General features: G+C 45.9%; 2 protein-coding genes across 2 annotated transcripts; both read right to left on the reverse strand.

Annotated features, from left to right (window-relative positions):
* Nucleotides 1-1,674: 1,674 nt before the first annotated feature.
* Nucleotides 1,675-2,673, reverse strand: LOC140912530 (olfactory receptor 52R1). Its single transcript, XM_073347089.1, has one exon. It carries the CDS (start codon nt 2,671-2,673, stop codon nt 1,675-1,677), a length of 999 nt encoding a protein of 332 aa, XP_073203190.1.
* Nucleotides 2,674-15,385: 12,712 nt separating this feature from the next.
* Nucleotides 15,386-16,384, reverse strand: LOC140912576 (olfactory receptor 52R1). The gene has a single exon (XM_073347224.1). The coding sequence runs from the start codon at nt 16,382-16,384 to the stop codon at nt 15,386-15,388; it is 999 nt and encodes a 332-aa protein (XP_073203325.1).
* Nucleotides 16,385-16,914: the final 530 nt, after the last annotated feature.

The following is a 16,914-nucleotide window of genomic DNA, read 5'->3' on the forward strand; positions in this document are numbered from 1 at the left end:
AACCCCTTGTGCACCTCAATTCCCTGCCCCAGCCCAGAGCCTGCACCCCAACTCCGTCCCAGAGCCTGCATCCTCCTGCACCCAAACTCCCTCCCAGAGCCTTAGGAAGTTGGTGGGGAGAGCTTGGAGGGGGGCAGGCTCTGGGCATTCTGGGCACCACCACAATTTGTACAAACCTGCCACCCCCATTTGTTGCGGGCTTGGTAGAATCTGTGGATAGAACAATCACCAGTCCAGGGTGGGGCTGCCCCATTTCTCAGCAGGTTGCCTGAATCTGGCATCCTCAGCTGCGTCCCACTGAAGCACGGTGACATATGGGCACCACTGACACAGACTATTGCTCACTAAGAGCTGTTTGGACGCGTCTTTCCCCCCCAAAATACTTCCCAAAACCTTGCACCCCACTTCCTGGACAAGGTTTGGTAAAAAGCCTCACCAATTTGCCTAGGTGACTACAGACCCAGACCCTTGGATCTTAAGAACAATGAACAATCCTCCCAACACTTGCACCCCCCCTTTCCTGGGAAATGTTGGATAAAAAGCCTCACCAATTTGCATAGGTGACCACAGACCCAAACCCTTGGATCTGAGAACAATGAAAAAGCATTCAGTTTTCTTACAAAAAGACTTTTAATAAAAATAGAAGTAAATAGAAATAAAGAAATCCCCCCTGTAAAATCAGGATGGTAGATATCTTACAGGGTAATTAGATTCAAAAACATAGAGAACCCCTCTAGGCAAAACCTTAAGTTACAAAAAAGGTACACAGACAGAAATAGTTATTCTATTCAGCACAATTCTTTTCTCAGCCATTTAAAGAAATCATAATCTAACACATACCTAGCTAGATTACTTACTAAAAGTTCTAAGACTCCATTCCTGGTCTATCCCCGGCAAAGACAGACCCACAGACCCTTTGTTTCTCTCCCTCCTCCCAGCTTTTGAAAGTATCTTGTCTCCTCCTTGGTCATTTTGGTCAGGTGCCAGCGAGGTTACCTTTAGCTTCTTAACCCTTTACAGGTGAGAGGAGCTTTCCCCTGGCCAGGAGGGATTTCAAAGGGGTTTACCCTTCCCTTTATATTTATGACAGTCCTGTTTAAGAAGGACAGCAACGCCACTGATCATGACACACAAATAGCCTCAGTGCGTCTATCACAACTAAGAGGAGGGGTGGGGTATGGGTCAGGATTCCCTATTCTCACCTCTACCACTGACTTATTGTGTGGCTTTGGGTAAATCAGTTTATCACTATGTGGCTCAGTCCCTCCAAGACACGGGGATAATACTGCCTAGCAGCCTAGCTAAAGAGCTTCTAGATGTAGTAACCAGAAGTGTCATGCAGAGCGTATGTAAGACTCAGCTTCACAGTTCAGCTTCAGCCCCGGGCAATGGGTGTACCTGTCGTTCCAGGTAAGGTGCCGTGTACATGTGTAAATACCCGGCTAATGGCAGGTGGGCTGTTTATCTCCCTCCCTATGACCTACCGCATCCACCCCGGCCTCTGCCCAGCATCCCACCTTCCCAGCTAACGCGAGGGCTTACCCTTCCACCTCTCTCAGCTGTTGTCCTCCTAGCTTCAAAGCTGATTCCTTGCCTTGCCTGACCGTCCAGTCAGTGCTTCAGGCCAGCTCTGCACAGAGCTTGGTCTGAGAGCCAGGGCACCAGGAGACAACTTTAGGTCTCTTTTTGAGTAAAGAGCAGGAGCACCCTGTCCCGGATCTGTTTGGTCCTAACCCCGTAAATGATGGGGTTTAGCATGGGGGGCACCAGGAGATACACGTTGGCAATGAAAACATGGAAATGCAGATCCACATTATGCCCAAACCGGTATGTGAGGGAGGAGAAGAGAGCTGAGATGTAAAAGGCTAAGATGGCACAGAGGTGGGAGCTGCAGGTCCCCAAAGTCTTCAGCCGGGCGTCCTTTGTGGGGAGGCTGAAGATTGCTCTGAGGATCTGGGTATAGGACACAGTGATAAAAAACACATCCAGACCAATCACAGAGAATAGCACAAAGAGGCCGTAGTAACTACTGAGGTGGGTGTCAGCACAGGCCAGCTTCACCACGGCCATGTGCTCACAGTGCGTATGGGGGATGATTTTGTTACTGCAATATGGCCACCGCCTCGCCAGGAGGAGATAAGGCAACACAAAGAAGCCTCCGCGCAGCACCACGGCCAGACAGATCTTGGCTATCATGGGGTTTGTTAGGATAGTGGAATGTCTCAGGGGATGGCAGATGGCCACGTAGCGATCCAAAGCCATGGCCACAAAGATCCCAGACTCCATCACTGAGAAGCAGTGCATAAAGTACATCTGGGTGAGGCAGGCATTGAAATCGATCTCCCTGGAATTGAACCAGAAGATGCTCAGCGTTTTGGGCAGGATGGACGTGGACAGGACCAGGTCGGTGACGGCCAGCATGCAGAGGAAATAGTACATGGGCCCATGGAGGCTCGTCTCCCTCTTCACAATGAACAGGATGGTGAAGTTCCCCAAGATGGCTATGATGTACATGGTGCAGAAGGGGATGGAGATCCAGACGTGGGCTGCCTCCAGGCCAGGAATGCCCAGCAGGATGAAGGTGGAGGGGTTGGTGAAGTCGGTTGTGTTGGAATCTGACATGGAGTAGGGGAGCAAGTGTCCAATGCTGAGGCAGAGCAATATATCTTGCATGTACTGTACGTTCTCCTGACTTCTTGTATGTGCCCAGGGTCCAGGGTGATGGTCTCAGTACAAGTGCCTGGGGGGAGAGACAATGTGAATCTGAGACACTGCATGCATTACTGGGGCTCTTCTCATGTATGAAGCAGACTGGTCACTCGTCACACACTGAAAAATGGCATTTTCATTATTCAGAGAAATGAATTATGAAGCACTAACCCTACTAATGCCAATTCCATACTTCATGGTGCTACATGTGTCAGTAATTCCTACACATCTTGATATGAGAAACCTTAATAGGCACTAGCAGGAAAAACGAGTGTGGATACTAGTTATCCATCATTGTTTCTTAATACAATGAAAGCCAGGCTAGAGAGTCCATCATGGAGGGAGTTCCCTATTCTCCCAGTTGCTCAAAATCTGAGAGTGGAAACAAACCCCAAACCTTTGTCAAGATATGTGCTGGGGGATACACCCCATCTAGAACAAACTTCAGGGAAAAGATCGGGGCGTCACCGATAGCAGCTCCATGGAAACAACTGCTCATTCGCAGCAGAGGCCAAAACAAAGACAATGTTCAGATGCCTGAGGAATGGGAAGGAGAATAACCTGCTCTGGACACACACTCAGTTTTGGTCACACAGTCTCTGTAAAGGATATAAAAGATCAAAAGGAGTTTTACGAGACAGGTTATAAGAATGGGAGAGGCTGTCAGTCATGGACAGAATGAAAAGTCTGGGACTCTTTAGTTTAGAGAAAAGACAAAGAAGGGGGTATATGACAGAGGAGAGGAAAATAAAAGAATGTAAGTAATTATACTCATATGGACAAACAGAACATTTACCAACCAGTAATATCTATAGACACTTTGTGCTTCAAAAGGGATAAATATCAGCAAAACTCTTGGGAAGGAAAAATTTGGAGAGAAACATGGGAATGAAACTGGGAGTTCTTTAAGAAGAATTTATTAGACAGCTAAAAAGCCACAATACCACAGTCAAGACAGCGGACCACATGGGTAAAACCCCGGTCTGACACTACACCCCATATTATGCTTTGATCTGTTTGACATCCCTTATAATGACTTAAAATCTATCTTTTCTAGTTAATAAATTAGCTTTTGCTTTATCACAAACCAGCGTATGAGAGTGATAACTTGGGGCAGATCTATGCAGAGCAAGACAATATAATATTGTTTTGCACTCCAGATGGAGCAGCTGGGCACTTCCTTAGCGGTAGTCTCCCCATGTGCAGGCGATCACAGCAGTCTGTAAGTTCTGCAGCTGGGTGTGTCCCTACCTGTGTGCTTGCTGGTGAAAGAGCAGGCTTGGCGACTTAGCACAGAACCACAGTGTGAGAGGGAGCCCAGCCTGGGGGGTCGGGGGGGCTCAGTGGCACCGCAGCTGAATGCAGCAACTGGGGGCGGGGGAAGCGACGTATGAAAAATGGGGGAGAAGACAGCAAGCAAAACATAATGGAATTCATGAAAATGGATAAAGTACGTTAAAGACATCAGGGAAAATCCATGCAGGGCTAAGGATGAGAAAAAGAAGATTATTAAGTATATTAAGAACAAAAGAAATGCTAGGAAAGGTTTAGGTCAATTCCTAGAGGGATAAAGGAAATTTATTAATATTGCAGAAAAAATAGATGTGTTCAAGAGGTATTTTTGTTCTGCATTTGGTACTCCTATTCCAGGCGATGATGAAATACTTTCCAGCCCTTTAGCAGTCATGGAGGATATTAAACAGCATCTATAGTAGAACCGTAGAGTTACAAACACCAGAGTACACACGTATCTCATCATTCGGAACCAGAAGTGTGCAATCAGGCAGCAGCAGAGCAAGAAGAAAAAAGGGCAAATACAGGACAGTACTGTGTGAAAGCAGTTATCAACTGGCCATTGTCAGTGATTGGGGCTGTTTCTAGCAAGGTTCTTCAGGGATCAGTTCTGGGCTTGAGGCTATTCAATATGTTCATCAATGATCTGGAAGCCAATACAGAATCACTACAGATAAAATGTTCAGGCAACCTAAAGATTTGCAAAAAGTTTAACAATGAGGCAGCCAGGGCAGGCATACCGATGGATCTGAATTTAGGAGTCATTGTATACACCCAACTCATTGTGAGCTTCCAGTGTGATGCTGAGGCCAAAAGGGCTAATGCAATCCTTGGATGCATAAACAGGGTAGTAATGAGTTGCAGCAGGGGAAGGGTTTTACCTTCGCAAACGTCACTGGTGAAAACTGATTGTGTGAATTTCCAGGGTCCACATTTTAAAAAGGAGGTTGAAAAACTGGAAAGGGGCAGAAAGGAGCCACAAAAAATGATTGCAGACAGGAGATAATGACTGAGAAAGAGAGAGAGAGAGGGAGAGAGAGAGAGAGAGAGTTGAAGAGCTTCCTCAATTTATTTCATCAAAAAAATGTCCAAGCTGAGATGTTCCTTGCGAGAAAACCCTGGGTAATAATGGGTTCTTTAATCTAGTGGAGAAAGGCAGAGCAAGGCCCAATGGGTGGAAGCTGATGCCAGGCAAATTCCAATCGGAAATAAGGGCCAAATGTTTAGCACTGAGGGCTATTAACCATTGGGATAAACTGCAAAGGGAAGTGATGGATTGTCCATCACCTCATCTCTGGATGAAACATATGCTTGAAGGCTTGTCTATATTTAAAACACTACAGTGGAATTGCCGTACAACTTCAGTGTGAACACTACTTATACAGATAGCAGGGTTCTCCTGAGAGTTGGTAGCTAGGTTGAGGGAAGAATTCTTCCCTGAACCTCATGCTTTCTACCCTGGGGTGAGGTTGATATTGCTACATTGCTGAGGAGGGTGGATTTGTTTGCTACTGCAAATACAATTTTGGTTGTATTAACAGAGGCATAGCTTGCAAGTCCTGGGATGTATAACTACCACTCTATTCAATGCTGGTTAGACCTCAGCTGGACTATTGTGTCCAGCCTGGATTACCAATGTATTGGAAGGATGTAGATAAGCTGGAAAGGATCCGGAGGTGAGAGACAAAGAGGATCCAAGGGATGGAATTCAAGCCATGGGAACAAAGGCTAAAGAAACTGGGTATGTTTAGTTTGGAAAAATGGAGATTAGGTGAGGACAGACTAGCGGTCTTCAAGTACTTGAAAAGCTGCTATAAAAAAGATGGAGAATGATTGTTCTTTCTTGCCAAGGAGGAGAGGACAAGAGGCAATGGGTTCAAACAGCAGCATAGAAGATGTAGATTAAATCTCACTGTAAGAACAGGATAACAATGGAACAGACACCTCAGAAGGTTGTGGAAGCTCCTTCGCTGGAGGTTTTCCAAGGGATATTGGACAGCCATCTGTCTTGGGTGGTTCAGACACAACAAATCCTTCCTTTTTTGGTAGGGGGTTAGACCGGATGACCCTTGTGGTATCTTCTAACCCTACAGCTCTATGATTCTGTGATGCAAAACACCAGTATAGACCAGGACTTAGTCACACACAAGTTTCTGGGCTCAATGTAGGAGTAACTGGGTGAAATTTAATGGCTTGTGTCATACAGGAGATCAGGATGGATGACCTTAAAAACTTTCTAATAGTCCATATGAATCTATCAATAAAGAAAGTAGATCAGGCATTTATATTTACTGTGTCTCATGACACACAACAGGGAGCATTCAATGATACTGAAAGTCTGAACATACAACACTGATACAATAAAATTGTAAAAATAATATATATTTGGCCTGTGGAATCCATTGCCAGCGATATTATGGGAGCAAAGATTTTAGCCGAATGGGATTCACACATAGATTGGCCATTGTAGTTCAGCCGACTTCTCCAGTGAAGCTAGGAGAAAATATGTCTTGCTCATGTTGAATAAAGATTTTTTTTTTCATTGAGAAGCCCTAGCACCTTCATGCATTCCAGTAGATAAAGGTCAGGTAACAGCCCCCTGTTTACAGCCATAGCCCTGAAATGCAAGAGAAGGAGGTGACAGTATCTGTGCATTAACACACAGTGGGTTCGTGGGGTCTTTTCTCCTACTCCAAGGGGAGTTTTGCCTGAGTGGTTCCTGAGCAAACTATGGGGTATGACCTCAGAATTTGTCCTCATACTGTACATCTACTAATAGCTTTCATCCTGAAATTCAGCCACCTTGGGGATGAAGACCATCAGTTGTGGGGCAGGGAGGGCAGCACAGCATACAGGGAAATTTTGGCCCATGGTACTGGAGGAAATTCATCACCTGTGGCCAGGGCCTGGGATGTTTAATGGGTGTGCAGAGCATAAAGGACCACAAAATTACTCTCTATCCCATCATTCCCAAGTTATAATAGGTTTGTCGAGAAGGTGAGCTCCTCAGCAAGAGATGGGTACCTGTGAATCCTGAGAAGGAAGTGTCTTTCCTGGGAATCCCCCTCAGGTAGCCGTGTCCCATACTGCTCTCAGCCCAGCATCTGCAGAAGTGTCCCACGTTGAGATCTGACACAGGGGTGTGCACCATTTATAATAGAGCTCCGTGCAATCCCAGAGAGGCTTGCTCAGCCTCTAGGAAGCAGTGGGCATCTGAATGTAAACTGGGTGGAGACAAGCCTCTCTGTGCTTCTGTGTTCCTTATCCACCTTTAGGAGTAAACAATAATTAAGGGACCTTCCCAAAGGGAGCTGAGAACTGTGGGGCTCTGTGCTGAGTCAGAAATGAATTGGCTGCTCCGTGTATTTCTGATATTAAAAATTATAGTTGATTGATAAGAAAACTAGGGATAATGCCTAGATCTCCAAATGGTCTGATACCATGTAAATGCTAAGGAGGTCTGGGTAGATAGTAGATAGAGAGCTCTGGAGAAAGATGGCTGAGGGAAGACACAAACACTTTCTGCAGACACACGGGGCTGTTGCTAAGAGATCAGAGATCAGTAATTCTCACCAGTAAAAATCATCATACTGTGCAGCACTTTCTATTGAAGGATCTTCAAAAGACCTAGCAAGGGAAAGTCACTATGAGCATATCCCCATTGTACAGATAAGTAAACTGAGGCACAGGGAGATGTGACTCGGCCAAGGTCACACAGAGAATGACAGACGGAATCCAGGAGTCCTGACTTCCCTGCCATAACCACATTCTCTCCATCAGTAACTGAGTGCATGAGAAGAGGGAAACGGACTCATGCTCTAGCAGGGCCTATTTATTGGGTGGAGGTGATGGACTTCTCCATGGTGCAACCACCAACTGGGGTACTTCTGACCCCTCTGGAATTCCAGTCTGGGTCCCTCTCACACTGTGAGGCTGTGACAAGCTGCAGTCCTCTCCATGTCTTGAACATACACAGTCAGAAACACACTCAGCTGCAGTTACATGAATTAGTTCACTAGCCACTCATGAACCAAAAATAGAGAGGCTCCAGCCAATTCCCCCAGCTCCCCCGCCAAGGACCCAAACGCTATACCGTCTTGCCCTGGTCGAAAGCCTGACCAGTGTAATTTTATTATCCATTCCCCCTCTCTCTCAAGGGGAGAGGACAATGCACCAGCTCCATTTCCTGAGCAGATTTCTCTTTTACATTTCAAACAACACACTATATTGGCGGGAGGTGTATTTCGTCAGTTGGACAATGACTTTTTCATGCTATCTCTTTTTGCAGATTCTGGAGTCAAAGTGTAAAGCGCATACTCATGAACAGCTTGGGCAGACAAAGTCAGCCATGAGCGCCTTGGTATCTATTGCAGTATGATGCTTTTCCTTGGCAGCTAACAATCGATTAATTCTCTCCTCTTCAAAGGTTTGAAAAGCTCTGAGTGTTATATGTTGCCATGCAGATCTATTGACAATAATAAAACAGATTTATTAACTAGAGAAATATAGGTTTTAAGTGATTATATGTAATAGCGAACCGATCAAAGTTGGTTATCTAAAAAATAAACAAAATCACAGTGTAAGTTTTATACATTAGACAGGATTTGAATCAAGCAGTGTGTCACCCTGATGGGACAAACAGCCCACCAGTCTTCCATACACAGGCGAGAAATCCCTTCAGCCTGGGACCCCATCCCCAGTTCAGTCCTCGTTCTTAATGTGATTCCAGGCGTTGAGCTGTGGGGGAATAGGGGCCATGTGATGATGTCACTTCTCTATTTCATAGCTTTTGCCATGTGATGGTAATATCATTTTTCCAAGTGGAAGTCCTCCCCGTACAGTTAGTGGAAAAGTACCGGAACAAGATGGAGTCCAGTGTCATATGAGCTGGCCACATGCGCTTGCATGCTTCTATGAGCCATAGCAAGGGCCATTACCCATATCTGGGCTAGAACGTTCACAGGAAACTCCATCAGGTGGAATATGCTTCTTCTAAGTCCTATCGTATTTCTTAAGGAGCCATTACCATGAATGGTTCATCCACAGTGTGCTAGCTAGACTGCACGTAAACTATCTTGTGTATGTTAAGGAGCAAACACATTTGGAATACTGGTATATAGTTAATATTCATAAATTTAGGTACAAAAATTGTACATGCATGCAAATAGGGTAAGCTCTGGGTTGTTATAGAGCACCTCTCTTTGTATCTGTGCAGTATTGTTAAGTCATTGTGTTTTTACAACTGGTGATAACCCAATACAAATATTCATGAATGCCATGAGTTGGCGTGCCTCAGTTTCCCCCTACCACACAGCAGACCAGGTTTATTATGGTTTCCCTGCTGTGACAAGCTTTGAGCCTGTTTACGGGTGTTAGCTGAGAAGCAGTATCCCAAAAGGGATTCTTGTTTACTATTCCTAGCATGTCCAAAAGCCTTTCCCAACAATCATGCATGTTACATCTTGTCATGGGAATTAGCATCAGTACCAAATTATTTCTTTTAAAAGATATAAGAATGTTCTTATCTTAGCAACAAACTTTCCATCGTGAGATTTAACAATGACACCAAATCTTCTATCACAGGTAGGTGTTTCCAAATATTTTTTATTATTTCATGCCTTCTGCTTGGACAGTTCGGTTTGTCAATACCCACTGTGTCTTTAAACTCCTCCCTGAACCTGAACATGTGTTAAATTTACTCGTTTTCCTTTCCCCTCAGTATCCCCTTCAGAAGGGATCTCAATCAAAGGTCATTTTACGGATCTTGGTATGACAGGGTCTGGTGAGGTAAGTTTGTTTAATAGCCCTATTAAACTTTAACATGTAGGTAAGTTTGTAGCATGAACTGTTCTGTCCTTCCAATATATTTTGTACTCTGGTATTACTCTGTCCCATTGATTATCCTCATTCCACCAAGTTTCTGTGATGCCTCTTATATCAATATCTTCATTTAAAATGAGGCACTCTAGTTCACCCATTTTATTATTTAGACTTCTAGCATTTCTATATTAGTACTTTCAAAGTTGTCACTTTATTAGCTGTCTGCCATTACAGGATGTATTTGAATGGGAGTCTTCTTCATTTGTTTCTCATCAGAGCCTACCCATATTTTATCATCTTCCATCCTCTCCTCCTTACTACGAGAATCTCCATGACTACAGCCTCCCCTAAGGGATGACTCTGTTTGAACCATGTGCTTTTCCGCACATGTTGGCTTTCACTCAGCCCTTAGTTTAAAAAATTCTCTCTGTGCTATGTTAATTTTGAGTGCCAGCAATCTGGTTCCATGTTGGTTTCGGTGGAGCCCAGCCTTCCTGTGTATGCTCCCGCATTCCCAAAAGTTTCCCCAGTTCCTGATAAATCTACCCCCCCACTCACCGTCTCAGCCACGCATTGATACCTTGCAGTTCTGCCTGTCTAATGGGCCCTGTGCGTGAAAGTGGAAGTAGTTCAGAGAATTCTACCATGGAGGACCTGGACTTCAATCTCTTTCCTAGAAGCCTAAATTTGTCCTGCAGGACCTCACAAGAGATCTGCAACCTTCGCACAAGGCAGCCAAGTCACCATGCAGTTCTCCCAGTCATCACAAACCCAACTATCTATATTTCGAATGATCAAATCCCCCCTAACAATTACCTGTCTCTTCCTAATAACTGGAGTTCCGTCCCCTGGAGAGGTATTCTCAGTATGACAGGAGACCATCACATCATCTGGAAGCAGGGTCCCAGATGCTCTAGTTTGACATTCTTTTTCCTTGAGACTTTCATCATCCTCAAAAGCACAGAGGCTGTCAGACTGGGGATGGGACCATTCTGCTCTGTCCCGGAAAGATCATCTGTGTATCCCTCTTTCTCCCTTAGCTCTTCCAATTTAGCCACTCTGGTCTCCAAAGCCCATACACAGTCCTCTAGCACCTAACACCCAGTAATTGGGGTGTGTAGGGGCCTGGCTAAGGAGCTGGAGAGAGGTGCGTATTTCCTCATGGGACTGTCATCTGTGATCCCTCTCCTGGAGCGAGGTGCCCAGGACAGGTCAGCACTTTCTAGTGACAGATCTGATAGAGTGTTGGGTGACTCAGATTCAAAATCTCTGCTCTACCTGATTTGGACCAGGGACTAAAACACATGTCTCTCGTGTCCCACATGAGTGCCCCGAGTACCAGGCAAATGGCAATTCTGTGTGGGGCATTGAGTCTGTCTGTCTGGAGCTCTTCCACTTTGTACAAATAAACCTTCAGAGGAGCAGGGATTTGAATCTGGGTCTTGCAGACTCCAGGTGAGGGCGCTAAACTGCGAGCTGGGGGTGCACACACATGCAAGCACTCACATGGACCCATGTGCACGCTCACACACACATACACCTATGCACACATACACACACAGATACCCAGGTGTGACGGGTTGGATCACAGAAACCCATGGGGGGAGGGATAGCTCAGTGGTTTGAGCATTGGCCTGCTAAACCCAGGGTTGTGAGTTCAATCCTTTGATGGGCCATTTAGGGATCTGGGGAAAAATTGTTTAAGAAGTGTTCCTGTCTCCAACACTCAGATGCCTAGCTCCCAATGGGGTCCAAACCCCAAATAAATCCATTTTACCTTGTATAAAACTTATACAGGGTAAATTAATAAATTATTCACCATCTGTAACACTGAGAGAAGGATATGCGCAGCTGTTCTCTCTACCCCCCCCTCGGCAGGTATTAATACATACTCTGGGTTAATTAATAAGTAAAATGTGATTTTATTAAATACAAAAAGTAGGATTTAAGTGGTTCCAAGTAATAACAGACAGAACAAAGTGAATTCCAAGCAAAATAAAATAAAAAACGCAAGTGTAAACCTAATGTAGTAAGAAAGTGATTACAGATGAAATCTAACCCTCAGAGATGTTCCAATAAGATTATTTTACAGACTAGTCTCCTTCTAGTCTGGGTCCAGTGATCACTCACACCCTCGTGGCTACTGTTCTTTGTTCTAGTTTCTTTCAGGTATCCTTGGGGATGGAGAGGCTTTCTCTTCAGCCAACTGAAGACCAAATGGAGGGGGCTCCCAGGGGCTTAAATAGACTTTCTTTTGTGGGTGGAAACCCCTTCCTCTCTCCTATCCAGAATTCAGTTCCAAGATCGAGTTTTGGAGTCACATGGGCAAGTCACATGTCCATGCATGACTCGGTTCCTAACAAGCCAGGCCACATTCCTGGGAAAGCTCAGATGTGGATTGGCATCTCCCAGTTCATAGTAAGCTTAAGTGTTTCTTGATTGGGCACTGTCAAGGTTCCTTCCCCACTCTGAACTCTAGGGTACAGATGTGGGGACCTGCATGAACACCTCCTAAGCTTACTTTTACCAGCTTAGGTTAAAATTTCCCAAGGTACAAACCATTTTACCCTTTTGCCTCTGGACTTCCACTGCCACCACCAAACTTTATCTGGGTTCCTGAAAAAGCATAGTTTGGACACGTCTTTCCGCCCAAAATCCTCCCAACCCTTGCACCCCACTTTCTGGGGAAGGTTTGGTAAAAATCCTCACCAATTTGCATAGGTGACCACAGACCCAAACCCTTGGATCTGAGAACAATGAAAAAGCATTCAGTTTCCTTACAAGAAGACTTTTAATAGAGGTAAAAAGAGAATCATCTCTGTAAAATCAGGATGGTAAATACTTTATAGGGTAATTAGATTCAAAACACAGAGAATCCCTCTAGGCAAAACCTTAAGTTACAAAAAAGACACACAGACAGGAATAGTCATTCTATTCAGCACAGCTATTTTCTCAGCCATTTCAAGAAATCATAATCTAACACAGATCTAGCTAGATTACTTACTAAGTTCTAAGACTCCATTCCTGTTCTGTCTCCGGCAAAAGCATCATAATGACAGACCCTTTGTTTTTCTCCCTCCTCCCAGCTTTTGAAAGTATCTTGTCTCCTCATTGGTCCTTTTGGTCAGGTGCCAGTGAGGTTACCTTTAGCTTCTTAACCCTTTACAGGTGAAAGGATTTTTCCTCTGGCCAGGAGGGATTTTAAAGGGGTTTACCCTTCCCTTTATATTTATGACAGGCACTTACTGAGAATAGTCTTTTCTCAGGAAGCTGACCAACTGCTTCACTGAGGTTACTTAAAATTAAACAAGTACATAGCCAATGTTCATCATTTTGAATTAAAAAACGATACATGCATACAAATAGGATGAATATATTTAGTAGATCATAACCTTTACAGAGATATGTTACATGGCATACATAGCAAAAAACATATTCCAGTTATGTCACACATACATTAAAAAGCATATTCCCAGAAAGCATTATGGGGTGCAACGTCACACCAGGCACAACCACGCCTATGGACACACATGCAGACACACACACACAATCCCGATCTGCAAGGCCCCATGGGGGAGTTGTGGTCTGAGAACGCCTAATTGATTGGGCCTGACGGGGAGATGGGTGGGGGAACACCTCATTGGAGAACGCCACCGGAACTGAGGCCCGAGCAAAGACTCTGAGCAGCTTGTTATCTGTGGAGCAGCATCAGCATTCAGGCTGCTTTGTGCAGGTGACTGCCAGAACCTGAGGCTCCTGCAGGGTCAGGCAGCAGATGAGCCGGGGTTTGAGAAAGGCAGCGGTGCCTAAATTCAGTATTTACAGAAGTGCCTTTGTGGATCTAGCCCTGGACACCTTTTTGGAAGATGCTTTAGTCAAACACAAGTTGAGGTTGTTCAAAGTCAAGGGGGCTGGCTGGCTATGGTTGGAGGAAACACTCACGTTCACGGATGTCCACCTCCCACTTTTAAAGGACTCTTTCCTCAGCTATTTGTACAAGGACCAGGCTCCCTGCAGCAAAACAAGCTTTTCTCTGCTCTTCCCGTCCTCCAGTGGCTCCAGTGTCCCAGCTGCTTGTCCTGCTAGATCCAGGGAATGTCCCTTCCTCAGGTGGCGAGCAACTGTAGCAAAATTGTGGGAGAAGAACATGCTGTGATGCTGTATGATTGAATAATGACCATCTTTATCATTGTTGCTGCCACTGTTATTCAGCTGCAACAAATGTTGAACAAAGTGTGTCCTGTCAGGTGTCAATAGGAAAGTTATGATCTGCTGGGTATGATTATCCTGTCCGTGTGCATGTCTTGCCTTTGTGTCTCAAGTTATGGTTACTGGTGCTGTACTGGTACCAGAGGAGCAATTCCAGTTCATGGCCAGAGCAATGGTGCTGGGGGGTCAGGACTCCTGGTTCTTATTCTCAGCTCTACCACTGACTCATTGTTTGGCCTTGGGTAAATCACTTTACATCTGTGTGGCTCAGCCCATCCATGACATGGGGATAACGCTGCCTTGCAGCCTAGCTATAGATCCTCCAGATGTAGTGATCAAAAGCATCATGCAGAGCATATGGTAGACACAGCTTCCCTGTTCAGCTTCAGCCCCTAGGCAATGGAAGTCCTGTCGTTCCAGATAAAGTGCCCTGTACACGTGTAAATACCCAGCTCTTGGCAGGTGTGCCAGTTATCTCCCTCCCTGTGAGCTCCCGCAGCCACCCCGGCCTCTGCCCAGCACCCCAGCTTCCCAGATAAAACAGGGGCTTCTCCTTCTGCCTCTCTCCGCTGTTGCTTCAAAGCTATCCACCTAGCTTCAAAGCTGATCCCTTGCCCTGCCCACGAGACCTGGCTCAGGGCAAACAGCTCCCAGCCCATCCCCGTTGCAGGAGGAACAAAAGGGAGCCAGAAGCTAAAGAAATAAGTCACACAATGGTCTCTGCCCTCAGGATTTTGTATCTGAGCTGTAGGGCCCACAAGCTGTACGATGCATAATCCTGCCCGTCTCCCACACAACCCTCAGCTGCTTTTATACAGCTTCCTGGCTTCCCTCTCTGCTCCTAAGTGGCGTGTCGGCCAGAGCACTGTGTCCTCACTGTACCCACTGCAGGCTCTTTGTAAGGCTGCAGCAGCTCCAGTCCCAGCCTCGGATCCTATGGAGCCCCGCTGGGGTGGTGGGAGAGGGAGGAGTTTCGGCAAGCGATGGTAGAAGAGAAGGAGAGGAGTGAGCAAGAGGGGCGGGGCCTTGAGTGGTAAAGCGCAGAAATGGTTGGAGGCTTGAGGTGAGATGTGGAGCAGGGGCTGGGCACTGAAGGAAGGAATTGGGCAGAGGGCAGAGCCCCAGGGGTCCATTTAATAGAAATTGGAAAGGTGGTATCCCGATGGGTTAAGGAGTTGAACACAGAACAATTCCCCTGTTTGTCACACTGACACAGCACAGTAAGAGCAGAAAAGAGCATTTAATGTCTTTTTGACTGTCTAAGAAGTGACTCAGGGAAGAGGGCCCCACACCATGTTACCAGCCAGCTCCAGACAGAGCTTAGTCTGAGAGCCAGAGCCTCAGCAGAAAACATTTAAGTCTCTTTATGAGTAAAGAGATGGAGCAGCCTGTCCCAGATTTCTTTGGTCCTCACCCCATAGATGATGGGGTTCAGCATGGGGGGCACCAGGAGGTACACATTGGCCATTAGAATGTGGAAATGCAGGGGCACATTCTGCCCAAACCGGTGTGTGAGTAAGGAGAAGAGAGCGGGGATGTAAAAGGCTAAGATGACCCCGAGGTGGGAGCTGCAGGTCCCAAAAGTCTTGATCCGGGCATCCTTTGTGGGGAGGCTGAAGATGGCCCTGAGGATCTGAATATAGGACATGGCGATAAAAAACACATCCACACCGGTCACAAAGAATAACACAAAGAGGCCATAGTAACTGCTGATGCGGATGTCTGCACAGGCCAATTTCACCATGACCGTGTGCTCACAGTACGAGTGTGGGATGATGTTGGTCCTACAATATGGCCACTGCCTCGCCAGGATGAGAAAGGGCAGTACAAACATGCCTCCACGCAGCACCATGGCCAGGCCTATCTTGGCCACCACAGAGTTTGTCAGGATGGTGGAATGTCTCAAGGGATGACAAATGGCCACGTAGCGATCCAAAGCCATGGCCACAAGGATCCCAGACTCCATCCCTGAGAAGCAGTGAATGAAGAACATCTGAGTGAGGCAGGCACTGAAATTGATCTCCCTGGAATTCAACCAGAAGATGCTCAGCATTTTGGGCAGGGTGGAGGTGGACAGGACCAGGTCAGTGATGGCCAGCATGCAGAGGAAATAGTACATGGGCCCGTGGAGGCTTGGCTCCCTCTTCACTATTAACAGGATGGTGAAGTTCCCCAAGATGGCTATGGAGTACACGGTGCAGAAGGGGATGGAGATCCAGACATGGGCTGCTTCCAGGCCAGGAATGCCCAACAGGATGAAGGTGGAGGGGTTGGTGAAGTCAGTTATGTTGGAATCTGACATGGAGTAGGGGAGAAGGTGTCCAACTCTGAGGCAGAACCGTGTCTTCTGCATGTACTGTACATTCACTGGAATTTCTGTTTGTTCCCAGGGTCTCAGGTGATGGTTGCAGTAAATATTCCTGGATGGAGAGACAAAGAAGGGGTGTGTGATAGAGGAGTAGGGAAAATTAAGAAATGGAGCTGATTACATTCAAATGGTCAAACAGAGCACTATTCCCAACCAGTAATATCTGTAGTGAGCTGTAGCTTACGAAAGCTTATGCTCACATAAATTTGTTAGTCTCTAAGGTGCCAGAAGTACTCCTTTTCTTTTTGTGAATACAGGCTAACATGGCTGCTACTCTGAAACCTGTAGACACTTTGTGTTTCACAAGAGCTAGTTCCTCAAAGCTGAGGCAAAATATCGGAAAAAAATAGAAACTGGGGAGGGAAAATTGGAATTCTAGAAGAAGCATTTATTAGATAGCTAGAAAGTCTCAATTCCATAGTCAAAGAAGTGGACCGCTTTGGATAAACACCTGGTTCAGTGAGAAAGTGAAAACATTTTTCGGGGGAGGGGGGTGGTAAAGTGAAGAAACACAT

Source organism: Lepidochelys kempii, chromosome 1, assembly GCF_965140285.1.
Source record: "Lepidochelys kempii isolate rLepKem1 chromosome 1, rLepKem1.hap1, whole genome shotgun sequence".
Taxonomy (NCBI): domain Eukaryota; kingdom Metazoa; phylum Chordata; order Testudines; family Cheloniidae; genus Lepidochelys; species Lepidochelys kempii.